Here is a 19,013-nt window from a genome sequence, read left to right on the forward strand (position 1 = left end):
AATAAGTTCTTCTAATAAAACTTCAGTTGCTTGGTGGAATTATACTCAGAAAGAATATTTTGGCCAAGGTTGTCAAACACCCGATACCAACAACTGACCCTTACAACTTTTAGATTCTTGGAATTTTGCTCCAACTGGCGATTGCTGAGTCAAAGTATAAAGCAGCAGTCGATTGCAATCCTATCCAGTTTAGAGAGATAAGTCACTAAGAACGAATTTGAAAAGCGAGTAAAAAAAGTGTTCTTGGACTAAACATTGCGGCATTGCATTAGGAGAGCTGTTTGTGGAGATTGGATGGAAATAAACATAAGACGATTGCGTTCACCAAATTGAGCCTTTTCGAGATGATCTGGCAAATGTGTAACAATTTGGGATTCGTTTGAAATCAATAGAAGCAAAGTCATTCAATAAAGTGTTAAATCAGTTACAATAGAACTAATAAAAAAAGTGAAAAAAAAGCAGCAGTGATTAAAATTTGGACAGTTTACTTCTTTTGCCTCCTTTTCTTCTATGAGTGACTATTGAGCTTTACTCTTGTTATAATGAGACAACCTATCGCCTTGAGCTATTTACTCATTCTACTGTTCTTTCCTTATTTTATCAATTGCTACAAAGCAGTAACTAATGAGTCACTAAAGCATTTGGCAAAGCTTACAGATCCTAACCGACTTTCTGTGAATGGCAATCTCATGAAGCCCTTACTCGTGGAACGTGTGTCTGGCACACCTAGTAACGCAGCAGTACGTCAATTTATTATACAGCACTTTAAGGACTTGGGCTGGCATATTGAATTGGACGAATTTACAGATACTACACCTATGGGGAATAAATCATTTGCCAACATTATCGTCACTCAGAACCCAGATAAACCCTCTCGCCTTGTTATGGCAGCCCATTACGATTCAAAATATGTGCCAGATTTCGAATTTATTGGAGCAACCGATAGCGCGATTCCTTGTGGTCTTTTGATGAATATTGCAGAATCGATTAACTACATGTTGGCGGATAAATCAATGAATTATAGACAGCCACAAAAGACACTTCAATTTATATTTTTCGATGGTGAAGAGGCATTTGAGAGTTGGACAGCCACAGATTCGATCTACGGAGCAAGGTGAGAAGCCTTTTTAACGAATATACTTGGTTTGGCTGCAGTACCAGTCGACTGATTTTTAGTACCTCTCAATCAACAGGCACTTAGCCCATACTTGGGAAACAGCAATGGTTCCTCATCCTACCAAGACTTTAAAGAATAGATTAGACCAGATTGAAGTATTGGTATTATTAGACTTGCTTGGTACACCAAATGTTCAGTTTCCCAACTTTTATCGACCTACGAGTTGGCTTTTTGATAGATTGATGAATCTGGAGAGTCGACTTAGCAATCAATCATTATTGAGAACAATTTCCACGACAACCAATCAACCTTTGATGTCTTTTTTTAATCCTAATTCCGTGCTAACTTATAGAGGAGAATCGATAGGGGACGATCACGTCCCCTTCCTATCCCGAGGAGTTAATGTTCTACATTTGATACCATTCCCATTTCCGCCTGTTTGGCATAATATAGCAGTAAGTGTTGAGTCTAAGTTCTTACATGTATCTGCATGAACTCAACGTTTTTAATTTTTGTTTCTTTCGTGCCTTTAGGATAATGCTGATTGTATAGATCAAGCTGTGGTGGAGAATTTAGCACTTCTGCTCCGCGCCTTTATTGCGGAATATTTAGAGTTGGATCCACTACCTCATAACGATTTATAACCATTTTTTTTCAATTACGAACATAGAATAGAGAATAAAATAAACCCAACTACATTATATACCTCTGTCAGCTTAAGAAAGAATGCATGTTTGCCAAAGAGGACGTTTTCCGTCAAATGAGGTTTTATCTTAATGAAGGAGAAAAATTATTTAGAAAACTGCAATCATTTCAAAGGAAAACCAGATAGTCTATCCATCCTTTTTGCTCGTTTTCAAATACTATTGAGAAGACAATACTTTTTACAAGCTACGCATTTTCGTAAGGAAACCCTAAAACAGCAATAGAGACGATACATCTATTGTTAGTTGCTGTAGTACTTTTTGTTTCAACTCTACTTTACATGTATTAACTCAGCATTATCAACTAAGTTTCAAATAAGTTAAAGGGACTATTATTTCAAGAACAGTGTTCCCTCGTGTTGTTGTTCAATGTAGCGCTGTCGGAGGATTCAAAAATTCTTCTGTAATAAAGTAGTAAGCTCAAAATTCTGCGTGCAAATCTTTGAACGTACTGCGTATTCACTATGCTTTGTTTTCAATCTTGACTTTCCATCTAAAGTAATCGAGCAATTTAAATTGCAAAGGAGCACAGGTAAATCGATGATCCAGAAACCGGCGCTTACCTTATAAAGAAGATTTCCTCTATTTTTGATCCCGTTATTTAAGAACAAGTATCTCAAATTGAATGACTACGCTGTCGTATGCTATACATTTGCTACTTATTCATGTCCGTATCCTCCAAGTATGAAAAGTAAAAATAGAAAGAGAAACACTTGTTAACATAGTTACACAATTACCCGCAAGTCTTCTTCAGGTATTATGTCAATTGGTTAGGGTTATTTTATACTTTTAGGTTCGCGCAAAGCCAAGTCGTAGTTACTCCACAAGAAAAATCTATTTTCCTGGCCAGTAGCTGCTCTTCAAATCGAAACCAAGCAATGCAAAAAACAAAAAAAAAAAAAAAAAAAAAAAAAAAAAGTGAAAACTTTATGCGAGGTTTAAAAAAAAGTAAACCTTCCTTTCTTTATATATTGTATCATAATCATGAGAGACAGAAGAACTGCGCTACATAGTGTTAAACGATCTGCAAAGTCTTCTTCGAAAAGATATGTCTCTACTGAGGACGCCCAAATCTCCAATTGGGTTGATCAGTTGAATCAGGCTTTGGACGATCTATCTGAATCTCGAACTAGGTATTGCAATTTTCTCAGTGCGGGTACACAATTTTTATGCATAAAGGAAACGGTTTCCTAAAAAACAACACCATTTATACAACAGTACCCGGGAACATTCTTTGGAGACACTTGTAAACTGTTTTGCTTGCCATAATGTCTCCTCACAGATTGAGCACCGTTTATTAGAGGTTTTAGCTTTGTTGAAAAAGTCACTTACAAAAAATGCTAGCATAAAAGAAGCATGTCTCGCAGCTAAAGGCATTGCACTGACATTTATCAACATGGATGATATCTCGGAAAGTGATGGTGATGACTTGTATCGAAAAATTTTGCCGTCTCTAAGAAATACTATCAAAGATAGTGACGACATCGAAATCAAAATTAGTGTAAAGATTTATTGAGAGGGTGAAAAACTGAAAAGATACATATTGCAACGAATTGAAAGACGAACTAAAGAATCATCTAATTTACTTTCTCGTAGTGTCTTCAAACATTATCTTTAATCACATATATTGCCGCATCAGATATAGATAAGCTACTGGTTCGAAACTATTTGTTCGACCTAATTGAAACAGACGGTGCTGATTTTAATGTAGAGAATTTTACAAGTCATGAATTAGACAAACTATTCTGTGAGGCTGTTCATGCTTATGGATTACTCTTCGCTGCTTCATTTTCGATGGGATTTGTCAATTTTGAGGTTTTATGGGAGGAGGTGGAGAAGTAAGGATTGTGGAAAAATTGAAAATATACACAGCTTATGGCAAGCGAGTTTAACCGAACAGATTTTCTGTCTCACTTTTAGAGTTATGCCAGTTCATGAGTTATTGCTGGAATCCTCGGACAAGGATGTGCGAATTGCTGCAGGAGAGAATGTTGGCCTTATTTTTGAGACAGTAAACATTTTTGCAACTTCAGATGTAAGCAATTTGAAAAGCAAGCCTTATGAAAACAAATCCTATATTAAACCTATATTTCATATTTAAATCAGGATGAAGAAGACGATGATGAGCTGGATGAGGAACAAACGAGTGACGCAGAAGATTCAGGGAAGCCTGAATATGATAATATGGATGGTTTGATTCGCACATTAAAGGACCTCTCAGTGGATAGTAGTCGACGAAGAGCCAAGAGTGATCGGGCTGAACAAAAGTCAGTATTCCGCGACATTGTTCAAAGTGTAGAAGAGAATGTGAAGCCCATTGAAGAGTTAAAAATTGGTGGTAGAGTTTTGACTTTCCGTGGTTGGGCCAAGATCTTACCTTTGAATTGTTTTAGAAAAATACTTGGCCAAGGTTTCCAATATCATTTAAAAACAAACCCCATGATGAGCTCGATCTTTCATTATTCAACTGGTGGCCCGCACTATTATGATAGTGATTCCGACGACGATACAAGCTTTGATATCTCAGAGCTGAGCAATGTGGACAAAAAATACTTATTTGAAGAAAATAAAAAGTCGAGAACGAAGCATTTGCGCAATGCCAGACTTGGTAAAGAGAACCCTCCCGTATATTAACTTCTATTATTATTTTTTGGAATAAAAATTGAAATCGTCCAATGAAATGTCTCCATCTGAGAGGTGAGTTATTCAGACTGAAAAAAAGAGTGCTCTCAAGATTATGTATAAAGCTGATTTATCAGACTCTCTTAACACTTTCTGTCCATTTGCTTAGTTGGGTGTTAAGCAAAAGAAGCCAAGTTATGACTAAAACCTGAGCTTGATTGGTTCTAGTATATTCCTTTGTCTCCTTTTGGGTAAGAGATATAAAGAAATGAACAAGACTGCCAGAAGCCCTCAATAACACTACTTTTTTCTGTCAAATGTGTCATTCTGCTCAACTCTAACTTTTGGGACTATACCTCATATGTAAGTATTACAGCATTTCTTATTTTATTTTTACACCTTTTCACGTACTCATAGCATATACATTTTTCATATTTCATCGATCTGTCCCGAAATCGGTCTCATAGTTCATATACTCTATCAGTATATTAAGATATCGAATCTCTCTAGAATAGTCATGTATATGAAAACATCACAATAAGTAGACAAATGTAGACATATTGTAAAATACTGTATTTATTTTACTAAACAAGCCTTAATAATTATATAATAAAAGAATATATGTACTATTTTATTTTAGAGAAGGAAAACGAGGTACATAAGCGAGTATGTACAACTAAAACTTCTAAAATATAATACAAAAAAGTTCAAAGATAAAAAGAAATTGTTCTTCTAAGGATTTACCCTCGGAGAAGCAGTACTGAGTTGCTCAAGGGGATGTTCTTCATCAAGAGTACTGTTGATGAAGCCTTCACGAATTTTATCTCGCTCAAGGCGTTCCTTTTCCTCAATCTCCTTGAGTGTTTCAGTTCCCCACTCGTGAGGAACAACCAAGTTCAAAAAGATAGCCATCAAAGAACCAATACAGTAACCTGTGTCCACAATCGTCTCTATAGCGTTCAAAAAGCCCTTAAGTGCTTCGTTTGAGCCAGTATAATGGAATACATGAGAAAACCATGAAGGAACCAGAGTAACGCCCAGACCAAGAGCTAGGGAACATGTGACAATAAATCGATCGCGTCTGGTCCAATCAAGATAGGCAAGAATACGAATACCCGAGACGGTGACAGAAGCAAATAAAAAGGCATTCATACCACCGAGTACAGGAGATGGAATGGCCAAGAAGACAGAAGAGATCTTACCAAAGATACCATAAATCAGAATGAACATACAACAAAAGTAACCCGCAATACGGTTAGCGCACCGAGTTAAGGCAACAACACCATTATTTTGAGCAAAGGTAACAAGGGGACTCATTGTCATACAAGCAGCCAAGAATGAAATGGTACCATCTGCTAAAAGCCCACCCTGAATGCGGCGTTGAAAAGGTTCACCTTCAACTTCAACACCTGATACATCACATGAAGCTGTAATATCACCAATACTCTCCAATATATTATCCAAGTACACAATCAGAAACGGTATAACTGCTGGTCCATAAACAGTAATCGGGAAAGTGCGTACCCACAGGAAAGTGATGGGAGGTGCAGTATCAATAGAACTCTTATCAACATATCCACAAGCTGCTGCAACAATCAAACCGACGATTAAGCCTATAACAATCTGTACGGATATAATAATAGAATGGCATGCGAAATTAACAAAAAGCTCATGCTTGAGTAAACCAGAACGTCAAACGGTAGGATGAACTAACCTGAGAACTCTTCATGAACGGCGAGCCAAAGTTTTCTATAAGAATAATGGTAGCGAAAACAAGGAAACCAAGGCCTATGAATTCGGGACTGCCCCAAGGAAGAGGATGAGGAGCTTCCGTTGATGGACACATAGAGTAAAGACCAGTTTCTGGCCTACTGGAACAGCTACCTGATCCACCTGCCCAGTCTTTTAAAGCGGTGCTAACAACTGAACAACCGATGAGCAAGATAGTAGTGCCAGAAACAATAGGAGGAAATACTCGACGGATCGTTTTAGGAGGTAGAAAACTCATGAAAATTTCAAAGAACGAACAGACCATGGCCGTGCCAAGGATAGCGCCCCATGCATGAGGGCAAGGTAAATATTGCGTGGTTCCGTCTTCTAATATGTTCGAGGGGCAAAAGCCGTTGTTATACATATTTCTGATCACAGCGCTAGCAGCTGGGATACTGGCGAAATTAGGACCAACTACGCTGAGTAAACCTGTACCAATGTAATACCCTAGTTAACCGACAAGAATAGTAAAGTCGACATAGAAGATGAACGATAGCATAGGTAAGTAATTTTGGTTCCGTATTTTCCAGGTATTCCTATTGTGTATTCTTTTTTTTTTTTCTTTAATTTTACCTGTTCTCCATATTTTAAAACGAGTGATTTGGATGAGTGATAATAAAGCAGAACAAATTAAGGCGGCTGAAAGAAGATATTGTTGATCGGCACGTTCTAAATTCAACGCTGTAGGGCCAGTACCTATCATAATAAGGACTGGTGTAACAACACCACTGACCTGTCAAATCAGAACCTTAATTGTGAGCAAGAAAAAAAAAAAAAAAAAAGATTTTATGACACGGGAGCAATTGCTGTCATGATGAAGTATGCAGAAACAGAAATTGAACACTTTACCATTGCAAGTGAATGCTGGAAGCCCATAATAACAGCTAAGCCTAACGGTAATCGACTATTCAAACCCCAAAACGGTGTGGTTGCCTTTTTCTTATAAAAGATGCTTGGTATACACATCATTTTCCAGTCAAAATCGCCCCACCATCCTTCTTTCGTACGAACTTGTGATTTGAAGACTTTCCATAGATTGGGTGGCTCCGCAGGCGCATAGGCGTCAAAATGCGTCTGTGAAGTAGAAGGAATGGTTTCCGCGTCATGTATTGACTGGTCAGATATTCCACCTGTTTTATTATCCATTCTTTTACTCTCTTAGGCTGCAAATATCTCTTCGAAGTCTATGATTTGCTATATACAGATAGGATAAAATCAATTATTAGGGAAGAAAATAGTATAGAAAGAGAAAAAGAGGTAAAAGAATAAGGAAAATGTCGTATATCTCCAGTTTCGAACTTAGAGAGATAGGGTTAGACGTTGCAATTAATGAAATAAGTTAACCAAGAAAATAAAAAAAAAAGTTTGATTTTCTGCTTTTAAACGCCTACATAAAAAAAAAGGTGACTGGTCTAATTTAGACTTGTGACGAGATGCAAAGATATCTCAACAGTCAAAACCAGCAGGCATCAATTGATCTATCATCGCAACGCAACACTTCCCTCAGAAAAGTTGTTTTCCCCACCTTTCACAGTAGTATTGCAGGTTCTCATATGAATGCTATTCGCGTAGAATCTGATCAATTACGTATAAAACTAGACGAAGAAGCTTTGCACAGCCATAAGTAGTTGAAGCAAAATAGACTTCCGAACTTCATCAATTAGAATAAAGAGGCTTTCAGTGATTTTCCAGTATTATGAGTCATATACTCATCAAAAAGCATACAGCAGCCTCAATAGAAGATAATTCAAAAATAACTGTATTCGTCTTTGACTGAAAATATATCGGGCCGAAATTTACTTTGAGTATGACATCAGCAAGCTTCAGCCAAATCCTGGAGAACTTCCATCTACCGCCACCAACGTGAAATTCTACTTCAGCCGCCAAACCGATTTCTTTATTTTCCCTTTTCCCCACATTTTCAACAACAATCTGAATATGCTTCGATACTCCATTCAACGATTAGCTACAAAACAAGTTCGTCAGATTCCGTTCAAATCATTATCTGCAGCTTATTCTACAACGGAACTTCAACCTTCTTCTAAATCTGTTGCTCCTGATGTCCAGCAAGCAAAGAATAGAGCCACAACGTGGTCTGAGACGCAACGTTCTAAGGCACAAGCTATGACTGGACCTCGTTTTGAACAAATGGATATTAATACACAGGTAACGCTTGCCTATAAAATAAAGCTTATGTTGTGTCGGAAGGCAGCTTTATTTACTCATTTCCTTCATATTGTATGGTCATACAGCCTAATCCTTCGGCTGCTATCGAACTTATTGCTGAAGAACCTGTCAGATTTGTAAAAGAGCGCAGAGTAGCCTGTGATGGAGGTAACTTATTTCGAACTGCTTTGATTGATAAGACTCAAAATTGCTAAAGCAGCACTACGCATCTAATTAGGTGGAGGTCCTTTGGGACATCCTAAAGTTTACATCAACTTGGATCAACCAGAACCACAAGCCTGCGGTTATTGTAAGTGATTCACAACGTGAAAATAAAATTGCACAGATACGCTAATGTTCAAATATTACATTACCAGGTGGAGTTCGATTTCAACGAGAACCTGGGCATCATCATTAGATGTGTTCATTAGATAGTAGACTATGTTTCGTGTAAAAGATCATACGGGGAAGATATTCAATACAGGACAATTAATACCAGCTCCAAAGAAAAAAAACTACATTAACTGAACATCCTTAAAAATTAATATAAGCATGTGTATATTTACGTTTAAAATGCTGTGTAGGGTAGAGTAGGAAGTAAGCATATGGGGGGTGCACTTCGTACGGCTATACGGTCTTTCTCAAGCATCCGTCGCTAAGCACAATTGACAATAAGTCATGTGGTTAATGTGGCTGCAAAATGGCAGCACAGCTCATTTGGAGCAGATACATTACATAGTTGAAAAAGGGTTAATTTTTTCTAATGGTCTTCCACTACTTATCAACAATGTTGCAGTCATTCATTGATGACATTGCACAAACACATAATATGCAAACAGCTTATCATTAGCATTCAATATGTATGGTAGCCTACAATGATCTATTTTTAATACATAAGATTTAATTGCTGCAATTCGAAAATAGAAGACAGATCTAAATTATGATCTTCCATCTACAGCCGTTCTGGATGAAAGTAAGTAGAGGTTGGAATCTTGATTCGGTCGTTCTATTATTTTTTTTTTCTCCGAAATGTTGGTGTCTGGCTTCCAACAGCTTCAATGAAATGATTTCATGCCGTTTTCAGTTTTAAACAGTTTATTTGATTTTCTGTTTCTCTGAAGAATAACCTTTAAAATGGACGATCTGTTAGATCTCAATTGGTCCGGCTCATCTACAACAAACACTGCTAAACAAACAGCTTCTTCCTCTGTAAATAAACCAAAAGATGCGTTTGCAAATCTGCTCTCTGCACCACAGAAATCAGCGGGAGACGTACCTAAACTTTCACTCAATGAGCAGTTAAAACGCAAGCAACAGCCAGTTGCGAGTAGCAACACTAGCTCACCGACAGCATCAACTTCTATAATGCCTTTAAATTATGGCACGCCTTTGCGCTCACAAGTCAATCTTTCAAGCAGTACGACTTCTCCAAAAAGTAGCGAACCCGAAAGAACAACAAAACCTACTGCCTCATCTTCTTTTGACAGCTTGCTCGATCCTTTTGGCGGCAGCAGTAACAAAAAGAAAGAATTTGATAGAAATACTCCTATTAATATGCTGTAAGTGTATTTCCTAAGTGAACTAACAGCAAGCTACGTACTTATATACGAATCTTTCGTTTTAACGGTTGTAGGCGAAATCAAACAGTTTCAAACAGTAATAGTAACGATAGATGGGACTTTGACTTTTTAGATACAAGAATTAGTAATACCAAAACACCAACAACAGCCTCTAGTAGTAATAATATCTCAACAGCAACTTCAGTCTCTGATCCATTTGAGATTGATTTTTTGGCACAACCAGGCCCCACTACTACGCAGCTAGCTATGCAACAGGCAAACTTAGATACGGACGATAACCCGTTGGGCATTTTAGGTGGTCCAGCAATAAGTCAGATGAAAGTCGTTGAAGACGGTATGCAAGAAAAGGGAGGTTTAAAGAATACAGTGGCAGAAGATGACTCTTTGTCTTGTCCAAAGGGTCGACGTAGTGCAGAGTCATCTGCAGAGCATGAAATTTCTGTTGAATCGTCGAATGCTGAAACTAATAATAGGCTTACACTACTCGAAGAAGAAGAAGAGGATGCTGCACTCGCTCATCTAATAGATATGGGATTCAGTCTGCAGCAATCGAAATTTGCCATTGAAGCAACTGCCGGTCAGGGAATTCAGGCTGCTATCGACTTATTAGTGCAAAACTCTGAACACGTGCAAAGAGTCCAACCTCGCTCTCGGAGCAACGGTGAAAGACATCAGAAGGAATTATCAGGGAATGAGCAAGCGCGTAGAGCGCTCTTTCATAACGACCAGCGTTTGACCAGTTCTGCCTCGCCTGCTAGCGTTCAGCAAAAAACCCATTCAGCACGATGTGATAGAATGCTTCAGGACCAACAACAACGAGAAGCAGGAAAGTCAAATAATGGTGATTTGCATGCGCAGACAGAAAAAATTGTTTCCCAAGCACAAGAATTGGGTGGCTTTCTTTATAAAAATGCAGCTTCTTATTTCAAAGCTGGAAAGGATAAAGTGACGAAAGCCGTGGGCGATTGGCAGGAACAACAACGTGCACATAGATTACAGCAATTGCAAGCGGAACAAAATGGACCCGTTCGTCCAAAATGGATGGCAGGTAGCATCGATGATGATTTTATTTTAAATGCAAATAGCAGTCAGAACGTAGAGAGATTTGTAGATGATAAAAATGTTGAAGAACACAATAACGGCGAATATGGTTCAGAGTTAGAGCGGAGAAGGGTGCAAGAGACAAGAAAAAGAGAAGAAATGGAACGACGCAAACAAGTAGCTAATGCACATGAGTTACGCCGACAGCAGCAAGTTAGAAAGGGATCCTTAATGGATGATAAGGATCAAGCTTATGTATCACCCTCACGTCGTAGAGGTGCATCAACGCCGAATGGTCGTTTAACACCTCAAACAAAGACTGCTACCTTATCAGCTGAAAAATCATCCGTTCAGTTGCAATCACAGCCGAAAGGGTCCCCTGCTATGAGCATGTCAAAGTCTAGTAAACGTACTCGTCCGGTCGTCAATGCGCCTGCGGAAGTCATGGCCAAAGTTAATACAGCTCGAACCCTTGGAAACGAAAGGTTCAAACTTGGACAATTTGGTGAAGCAGAAGACGCATATACCCAAGCTATTGAGTTACTCCCTGGCGGTCATGATCATTTGGTAATTTTATATAACAACCGAGCCACAACTCGTTTGAAGAATGGTAGTTATAAGAATTGTATTGAGGACTGTGAAAAGGCTTATCAGCTCGCTATCGAGAGCGGGGATGGTAGTCTAACATCAGAGGGTGTGACCATTCAATGGCGTGATCAAATCACAAAATCACTTTACCGTAAAGCTGAGGCGCTGGAAAACATCGAAAAATACAAAGCTGCCTTAGCAACCTATGAAGAACTGACAAAATACGAGGGTACGAATAATTTAAAAGTGAACCAAGCAATGGCAAGATGCAGGCAAGCTTTGAACCCGAAGAAGAAAACAATGCCTTTAAAGAATATTACATCCATTAAAACTACAACAACGACCATGCAAAACGATACCCCAAGTAATAATAACAATCATATCATCTCTATGTTCGAGTCAGAGTCAAAAGCTACATCTACTTTACCGACTGTATCTGCCGAAGAACTAAATAAGAGCAAAGCTGTCGCTGCAATGAGAGCAAAGGCTGCTGCTCAAGAAGCTGAAGAGGCCGAAAAACTGGAGAAGGTGGATAATGTGAATGCACGTCTGCTAGCTTGGAAGGCCGGAAAGGAGCAAAATTTGAGAGCTTTATTGGCCACTTTAGATACTCTACTATGGACCGATGCACAGTGGAAGGGAACGCAAATGAGCGAACTCATTAATCCTAAAAAATGCAAAATCACTTATATGAAAGCTATCGGCAAAGTACACCCTGATAAGGTAAAAATTTGAACATCAGTAATGAACTGCTGCAAATTGAAGCGAGAACTTAACAAGTATCCTTTAATTTTGAATAGTTGCCGTCAACTGTTACGGTCGAGCAGAGAATGCTGGCAAGCGGCATTTTCTCAACGCTAAATGAAGCCTGGGATTCATTCAAAACGCAGAACAATTTATAGCATACCACATCACACCATATTTAGAACATCATACAGAAAAAAGTGTACGATTTAGTGCTTCGACGTCTTGTATAATAAAATAGAGACTTGTTTTCATCCTTTAGCAAAGTTGGGATCTCAAGTCCTATTGGAATATAACTGCGCTGACCAGCTTTTTGTCTTTTGAAAATCATTTGAAGAAACATTAAAATAAGAAAAGAAAGCTTACATGAGGAAGTTTTACTGTCAAAGCAAGGAGGAGAATTTATAGACTTCTACTGAGACTTTACCATTTCGCAGAATCTCATAAACTTCGTCAGATTTTACTTGGAATACTAACCTTTCTAAGACATGCGTTTTCTTGGATAATGAGAGGAATGGTAATGGCTGTAATGAACTATATAGAGGCAGTCTATAATAACCATTTTGCTGCCTAAGCAACGATTCGAGAAGTAGGCTTGATCTATGTTTATGATAACTTACGCAGATATTTTTGTTTTTTCTTCGCAGTAACAATTTACATTATGGCACGAATCTCTTCTGTAACGTGATAATCAAAAATTAACTTATGCGAATGATAGAGCAAACCAAGGCAATCATCTAAATTACAAAGTAATGCTACATGTCACCTATTCTTGTCTATAAATATATTACTTGGCTTAAGGTCTCAAAATAGCAGAGAATCGCTGCGAAGTTTAAGAGGCAGCAAGTAATCACCGATAACACAGCAAATAGCTTAGTAAACGGTTTAGAGGAATAATCCAAAGACAAGCGGGATGGAAGGTTTAGCACGAAAAAAAGTGGAAGAATGTAATTATAGCTTAATACATGAGTTTCTATTATTTCATGGTTCTTATAAACAATTTGATGCGAAAACACATAAGTGTACCTTACTATGAAATGGCGTCAAAATACCTATCATAGTCTAAATGATTGAAGCAGTAAAAATAAAGACATGTTTAGAAAGATATGACATGGCCTAGTAAGCAAGGACCTGAACATTTGAATTCCTACGAGTTGCATGGTCTTTTATGCCCACATATATGATCAACCGATATAAGGTCCTAAGCATAGACGCCGTAGCAGCAACTTGTGTAGAAAACTAAAATTTACAATGCTCTTAAGACGTGTAATGGATGTGAAGCGAAGCTTGATCATTTCACCACAGCAGAAGATCGAATGGTACAGCAAACATTAATATGCAGTAATTGCAACAAATTCAAAAAAATATCGAGTAAATGTTGGAAAGAATATAATGGCTATTTACCTGTAAATATTGGAGAGAGCATGGTACACTTTTTGAAATCGCTCGTCCAATTTTATCCAGCAATTTGATTAAAACGTCGCATTCTGATCTAAATAAACTATATCATGAACTACATTCATACAAAGATAGTATCTTTTTATTCAACCGTAAAATACAAAATAAGATGCTTAAAGCAGAATGGAATGTCTAATAATTACTGCTTTGTCTATCATAATTAGCACCGCCTGCGCGCCTAAGTTTGGTCATAATGTCATTTTCGTTTAGGTCTTGTTTGCTGGAAGCAGGTACTTCGATATGGTAATTGCGCACGATATCTTTCTTAACATCAGCGATTTGAATGGATAATTTAGCTTTACGCATAATACCAACTTTATCACCACACCAAGGAATGAAAACAAATTTCACTCGTTGAGAATATCTATTTTATCGATATGACAATATAAAAGTAGGATTTGATGAATAGGGACAACATAAACACGGTTTTTTGACGTGAAGTCTTACTCGTCGTTACTCATATTCATACGAACATAACCCCAACCCGCAACCTCAGGTTTTAACTGCGCTGTGAATTCTGAGAGACCACCTGTACCTGTGCCTGCCACTTGAAGACGATCGGGCTTGCCATCTGCAAAATCAAAGAAAGCCCAGTTGGTTTCGGTCTTGTCACTTCTGACATCTTCATAAGCTTTGATAAGAGCGGGATCGGAGACGTTCAAAGACATGATTGTCAATCAGGATGAGATAACTGTTTTTTTGTTCTTTTCTTTATTTTTCTGAATTACAGAAATGTAATTTGAACAGTGGCTCTCTTTCCCTGAAAGACGTTGGTTGGTTTTTTTGGGTAACCATCTCAAATACATTATAATAGTTCCGCTGCTAATTTGCGCGACGATTGGCTCTCACAAGGAGGTCGCTGATCCTTTAGAAAAAGTCGTCGGATTGCTCATTTTAAATAATGCATAAACTCCCGGATTATAGAAATCTGCCGCAAAGCACATTATTTGATCCTCAAAACGCTGAACGACATCCGTCAAGCGAGAAACAAGAATATAGCCTTTCGGTTCATGGTTTTTGTGAGACAAATCAAAAGCCATCGGTGTCGCGGTTGTAAAGTTTCACCGATTTTTTTTTTTTTTTTTTTAATTGATAGAACAAATTAGCAGGTATCTGCATATTATTCGATATTCCATCACATTATCCTTATTTTTTCTCCTTTCTCCTATTTATTTGTGATCCAACAATGCTGGTGCCTCATAAAATCAAAAAGATGGCTAATGTAGCCGAGAAACAGATAGGAAATCATGTTACAGACGCCAAAAAGTTTGTAAATTCGATGGGACGGAGGACAACTAGCAGTTTATCCACGAACTCCACAACCAATAAAGTGACAAAAGCAACAAAACCAAACGTACCATCATCATCCAATGCAGGAAATAGAACTGTACTTCATCCTAGCAACGAAACTTCTTATATGGCAAAACAGTTATTGTGGGCGCATTTTATCCCGCCAATGCCAGTGATAGCGTCTACTATGTACCGTCATTATAAGAAAGGTAACTAGCAAGGATTGACAACAAAAACACATGAAATATAACGAGTATACAATGATTGAAACCATATTATAATGTAATATGGAATTGGATAGGGCCTCCTGCAAAGTCATGGTCGCTTTCAACTGACATCACCATTGCGGTTATACGCAATTTCCTCGAACGATCGAGCAAGATCACTGTTGAGGATATTCAGTCACTAACAACAACAAAGAAATTACCTATTCCGTCCAGTATGAAGCGAACAAAATTTACGGTCCCTAATGAATACCGTAAAAGAGCAGGTGACATATTAATGAAGCAGTTCACAAAAAAGGATTTGGAAAGAATCGGTTGGGATTGGGAGAAAGACCGTGAAAATGCGCCACCTTTGAAAGGAGAATGGTTGCAAGCGAAGGGAAATCCATTAGATCCCTGTAAAGAGAGTACAGTACTCTACTTACATGGAGGTGCATATTATCTTTGCTGTTATGGCATGTATAGGCAATTTCTTTCTAGATTAATAAAGGTAAGAATGCGTGCTCTGAGCAAATGGGTAGAATTTAAAGTACTTAGTTTTTATATAACAAATAGCATATGAAAGGTACCACATGCGCTATTGATTATAGACTGGCACCACAACATCCTTTTCCTGCCGCCGTAGAAGATGCATTGGCAACTTATTTATACATGATTGACCCACCAAAGGGAATTCAACCCATTAGCCCTGAAAAGATTGTGGTTTCTGGTGATTCCGCAGGCGGAGGTCTGACGTTTGCGCTTTTGATCGCTATTCGAGATGCGAAGTTACCAGCTCCCGCGGGGGCAATGACTTTATCACCATGGTACGTATGATCCTATATTGTTTATAGTCAAGCTGTACGTCTCGTCCTTCTTTTGATCTCTCACTATTTAATACAAATACAGGGTGGATCTTACACATTCATTTCCTTCCATTATGACTAATATTGCAACGGATTATCTTCCTCCCGTTGGATTTAAACATGCTCCATCGCCCGCATTAGACTACGCACGTTTGCCGTATAAAAAAGAAGATGCGGAGATGTTGGAACAAGCAAGAGCTGAAGCATCAGCTTCTGTGACAACAGATACGGATGGTAAACTTGAAGTGCCTGTGGACAAGAGTGACGCGAATCGACGTATTTCTATTGGACCCTTTGGAGAATGCATACCCAGAGCTAGTATTGATGGATCCGATGTTTATCGTGTTCAATTTTATGCCGATAATGATGCCTTGAAGATACCCATGGTTAGTCCTGTTTTTGATCGACGGCACTTACGTGGTTTGCCACGTGTTTTAGTGGTATGTCTTGGTCATTTTACCAGTTTCCGTTTGATATACACGTTGAAATACTGAACGTTAGGTTTTTTATTCTTTAATTCCTATTATTATCCTTTTTATAGCAATGCGGTACAGCCGAGCGGTTACGTGACGAATCTGTTTATCTTGCCTTACAAGCTTCTAATGCATTTTCGGAAGATAATGAAAACACCGCAAGCCGTGATAAACTCACAAATATTACATTAGAAATGTATACAGATCAACCACATGTGTTTCAATTGTTTTTCTCCCATAAATGTACTTCCCGTGCAGTTAAGAACCTTGCAGCATTTGTACGTGACGTGACCAATTCACCTGCCTCTCATAATAACAGCAAACAACGTAAAAATGAGCATCAGCAACAACATCAATTGACTACAAAGGACCATGGCTGCAAAGCCAATTATCTATCCGATGAAAAGCTTAATATTTGGAAGATTGATCCACAAGGAAATATGGCAGATGTTAAAGAACAAATGTTGAAGAATTTCTCTCGAGAAGAATGGAAGGAATGGAAAAGACGCTTGGACAGACCAAGTATTAAAGAGCGTATCGATGAAGTTGTGGACGCGTTCAATAAGTTTGCTAAAAATGAGCCTACCGCTCAGGATAAACAGTAAATGCTCACAGTATTTCCATTAAAAATTTGTGCATTATATATATGCTTGTATATACCTCTTTATACTATATATAGTTTTATTCACTGGCAGCTCTGCTGAAGAATTGTAAATACGAGCATTTTATGTGCATTTAACAAATTTATCATGCTGCTATAGTATTACTTTTTTTCTTTTTGAATTATAAAGTTGCTGACATGCAATGTGTCCTTTGGTAAGCGCCCAGACTTCATTCCAAGATATCTTGAAGTAAAGAACCATAATCGCAAAACTTCGAGTGATAATAATAGAGGCTTATATATGTAGTGACTTAGCAACTAATGTCTAAGTGTTTACAGTTCTAGTAATACTTACAGTCTACCGTTGTTCTATAGTGCATTATAATCAGAAAAACTTAGTTTCACTTTTACCATTTATCGCAAAGAATACTTCGGTATCTACGTTTTCAAACACGCTTATGATGGTTGTAATTTCTGTATCGCATGAGGTGCTTCTTCTCATGATCAAGAAGAATCATTTTGTGGACAGACAGCAGCGGCAAAATTCGTTCACTTGGAGTAACAATATCGTATACCTTTGTTTTGATAATCAAAAGTTCTGTTTTACGGTTGATGACTATCCTATTTCCACGATCCATTGATGTGTTGTATCCTAAACGAAATATGTTTTGCTTTTAGTAAGAACTGACAAGGCAGTGAAATAAGTGAGGTTTGTTCTTGCGAATCACTATTTGCGTTGAGTGGTTACATTATTTCCCCAATAATCAGAGATACAATATATAATGTATATACATGTATACATCACGGCGGATCGTAAACAATTCTATCGCCTTACGTACTTGAGTTTTGATTTTCAATAGGATGAGTTTCTCTTCGAACTTTCTGGTATTTAAGACCCATAATTATAAGAGCAGTTACGCTTTTCCCCTTTTTTCTTTAGTTTGTGTATAGCGATCAAGTCATGACCAAACTATTCACACAGAAGTACTCGATATAAGCTCTTGTAAATGGAATTTGTATCCTACTATCATGAAAGAAGACTATTCATAACATTATGAGGAGGACACTTTTCTTCTACTGTAAACGGCCGGATTTGTCGAATGCAACGCGAAAGTCAACTGTGTTATCAGTGGATTTATAATGAGCGCATACAGTACCTTAGAGTACTTTTATTGTTTATGTTTATCATATGCTAACGAATGATGTTTGCAGATATGCATACATAATTGTTTAATAAATGCTTTTTAAAGGCAGTAGGGGGCTAAGTTTATTATACATAGATAAAGTAAGTATAGATATGATACATTTGGAAAGTACTTTAAACAATATTTGTGGTATTGAGGTGCAGTAAATTGAGATGAACTTAATATCATTGAGCTGAAGTCCCTTGAATGCTCTTGTTATCATTAACAACTACTTCAGAAAGATCATCATCATTCTTGTTACCTAATAGACCTTCTTTATCTTGCTCGTCTAACCATCTTCGGTAGCGACGCTCTTCTTCCTCTTCTCTCCATTCTTCACCTCGGAATGTTCCTTCAATACGTGCCATGACACAACATGCAAGACAGTTGCCTACAACGTTGATGGAAGTGCGAGCCATATCCATGATAGCATCAACGCCCATAATCATCAAAGCAGCCTCGAGTGGTATATTATATTGTGCCAATGTACCAGACAGAACAACTAACGACGCGCGAGGAATAGCAGCGACACCTTTGGATGACAGCATCAATGTACCCATAATCGACATCTGAGTACTTATAGGTAAATTAAGGCCTGCAGCTTGA

General features: G+C 38.0%; 7 protein-coding genes across 7 annotated transcripts; 5 read left to right on the top strand and 2 right to left on the bottom strand.

The window, feature by feature from the left end:
- Positions 1-475: 475 nt before the first annotated feature.
- Positions 476-2,194, top strand: BDF20DRAFT_390892 (peptidase M28). The gene is made up of 5 exons (XM_053075346.1): positions 476-740; positions 808-1,114; positions 1,194-1,572; positions 1,651-2,020; positions 2,131-2,194. The coding sequence occupies exons 2-4, from the start codon at positions 819-821 to the stop codon at positions 1,759-1,761; spliced, it is 786 nt and encodes a 261-aa protein (XP_052938259.1). The 5' UTR covers positions 476-740; positions 808-818; the 3' UTR covers positions 1,762-2,020; positions 2,131-2,194.
- A 611-nt stretch (positions 2,195-2,805) lies between these two features.
- On the top strand, positions 2,806-4,455 carry BDF20DRAFT_911555 (interferon-related developmental regulator-domain-containing protein; the record flags this gene model as incomplete). The annotated part of the gene is made up of 5 exons (XM_053083839.1): positions 2,806-2,954; positions 3,040-3,322; positions 3,418-3,659; positions 3,742-3,856; positions 3,928-4,455. 5 exons carry the CDS (start codon positions 2,806-2,808, stop codon positions 4,453-4,455), a joined length of 1,317 nt encoding a protein of 438 aa, XP_052938260.1.
- Positions 4,456-5,043: 588 nt separating this feature from the next.
- On the bottom strand, positions 5,044-7,019 carry BDF20DRAFT_860126 (permease family-domain-containing protein). Its single transcript, XM_053080491.1, has 2 exons — positions 6,158-7,019; positions 5,044-6,066 (listed from the first exon to the last, which is right to left on the bottom strand). The coding sequence occupies exons 1-2, from the start codon at positions 6,575-6,577 to the stop codon at positions 5,176-5,178; spliced, it is 1,311 nt and encodes a 436-aa protein (XP_052938261.1). The 5' UTR covers positions 6,578-7,019; the 3' UTR covers positions 5,044-5,175.
- Positions 7,020-7,809: 790 nt separating this feature from the next.
- Positions 7,810-9,155, top strand: BDF20DRAFT_391297 (zinc-finger domain-containing protein). Its single transcript, XM_053075348.1, has 4 exons — positions 7,810-8,379; positions 8,466-8,547; positions 8,618-8,689; positions 8,757-9,155. Exons 1-4 carry the CDS (start codon positions 8,152-8,154, stop codon positions 8,795-8,797), a joined length of 423 nt encoding a protein of 140 aa, XP_052938262.1. The 5' UTR covers positions 7,810-8,151; the 3' UTR covers positions 8,798-9,155.
- A 358-nt stretch (positions 9,156-9,513) lies between these two features.
- On the top strand, positions 9,514-12,490 carry BDF20DRAFT_911558 (uncharacterized protein; the record flags this gene model as incomplete). Its single annotated transcript, XM_053083840.1, has 3 exons — positions 9,514-9,938; positions 10,013-12,311; positions 12,389-12,490. The coding sequence occupies 3 exons, from the start codon at positions 9,514-9,516 to the stop codon at positions 12,488-12,490; spliced, it is 2,826 nt and encodes a 941-aa protein (XP_052938263.1).
- Positions 12,491-13,821: 1,331 nt separating this feature from the next.
- On the bottom strand, positions 13,822-14,615 carry BDF20DRAFT_860138 (uncharacterized protein). Its single transcript, XM_053080492.1, has 2 exons — positions 14,238-14,615; positions 13,822-14,154 (listed from the first exon to the last, which is right to left on the bottom strand). The coding sequence occupies exons 1-2, from the start codon at positions 14,456-14,458 to the stop codon at positions 13,923-13,925; spliced, it is 453 nt and encodes a 150-aa protein (XP_052938264.1). The 5' UTR covers positions 14,459-14,615; the 3' UTR covers positions 13,822-13,922.
- Positions 14,616-15,862: 1,247 nt separating this feature from the next.
- On the top strand, positions 15,863-17,227 carry BDF20DRAFT_816523 (Alpha/Beta hydrolase protein; the record flags this gene model as incomplete). The annotated part of the gene is made up of 3 exons (XM_053077158.1): positions 15,863-16,110; positions 16,193-16,589; positions 16,691-17,227. The coding sequence occupies 3 exons, from the start codon at positions 15,863-15,865 to the stop codon at positions 17,225-17,227; spliced, it is 1,182 nt and encodes a 393-aa protein (XP_052938265.1).
- Positions 17,228-19,013: the final 1,786 nt, after the last annotated feature.

The sequence above is a fragment of the Mycotypha africana genome, assembly GCF_025528875.1.
Source record: "Mycotypha africana strain NRRL 2978 chromosome Unknown BDF20scaffold_3, whole genome shotgun sequence".
NCBI classification, from domain to species: Eukaryota; Fungi; Mucoromycota; class Mucoromycetes; order Mucorales; family Mycotyphaceae; genus Mycotypha; species Mycotypha africana.

What these genes read in the sequence shown, in the direction of transcription:
- BDF20DRAFT_390892 (XM_053075346.1), top strand. Translation starts at nt 819, where the DNA reads ATGGGGAATAAATCATTTGCCAACATTATCGTCACTCAGAACCCAGAT. An exon ending in GATTCGATCTACGGAGCAAG is followed by an intron (nt 1,115 to 1,193) that starts GTGAGAAGCCTT and finishes CTCAATCAACAG; the next exon opens with GCACTTAGCCCATACTTGGG. An exon ending in CTGTTTGGCATAATATAGCA is followed by an intron (nt 1,573 to 1,650) that starts GTAAGTGTTGAG and finishes TCGTGCCTTTAG; the next exon opens with GATAATGCTGATTGTATAGA.
- BDF20DRAFT_860126 (XM_053080491.1), bottom strand. Translation starts at nt 6,577, where the DNA reads ATGTATAACAACGGCTTTTGCCCCTCGAACATATTAGAAGACGGAACC. An exon ending in CGTTCATGAAGAGTTCTCAG is followed by an intron (nt 6,067 to 6,157) that starts GTTAGTTCATCC and finishes ATATCCGTACAG; the next exon opens with ATTGTTATAGGCTTAATCGT.
- BDF20DRAFT_391297 (XM_053075348.1), top strand. Translation starts at nt 8,152, where the DNA reads ATGCTTCGATACTCCATTCAACGATTAGCTACAAAACAAGTTCGTCAG. An exon ending in CAGAGTAGCCTGTGATGGAG is followed by an intron (nt 8,548 to 8,617) that starts GTAACTTATTTC and finishes GCATCTAATTAG; the next exon opens with GTGGAGGTCCTTTGGGACAT. An exon ending in ACCACAAGCCTGCGGTTATT is followed by an intron (nt 8,690 to 8,756) that starts GTAAGTGATTCA and finishes TTACATTACCAG; the next exon opens with GTGGAGTTCGATTTCAACGA.
- BDF20DRAFT_860138 (XM_053080492.1), bottom strand. Translation starts at nt 14,458, where the DNA reads ATGTCTTTGAACGTCTCCGATCCCGCTCTTATCAAAGCTTATGAAGAT. An exon ending in ATGAATATGAGTAACGACGA is followed by an intron (nt 14,155 to 14,237) that starts GTAAGACTTCAC and finishes TCGATAAAATAG; the next exon opens with ATATTCTCAACGAGTGAAAT.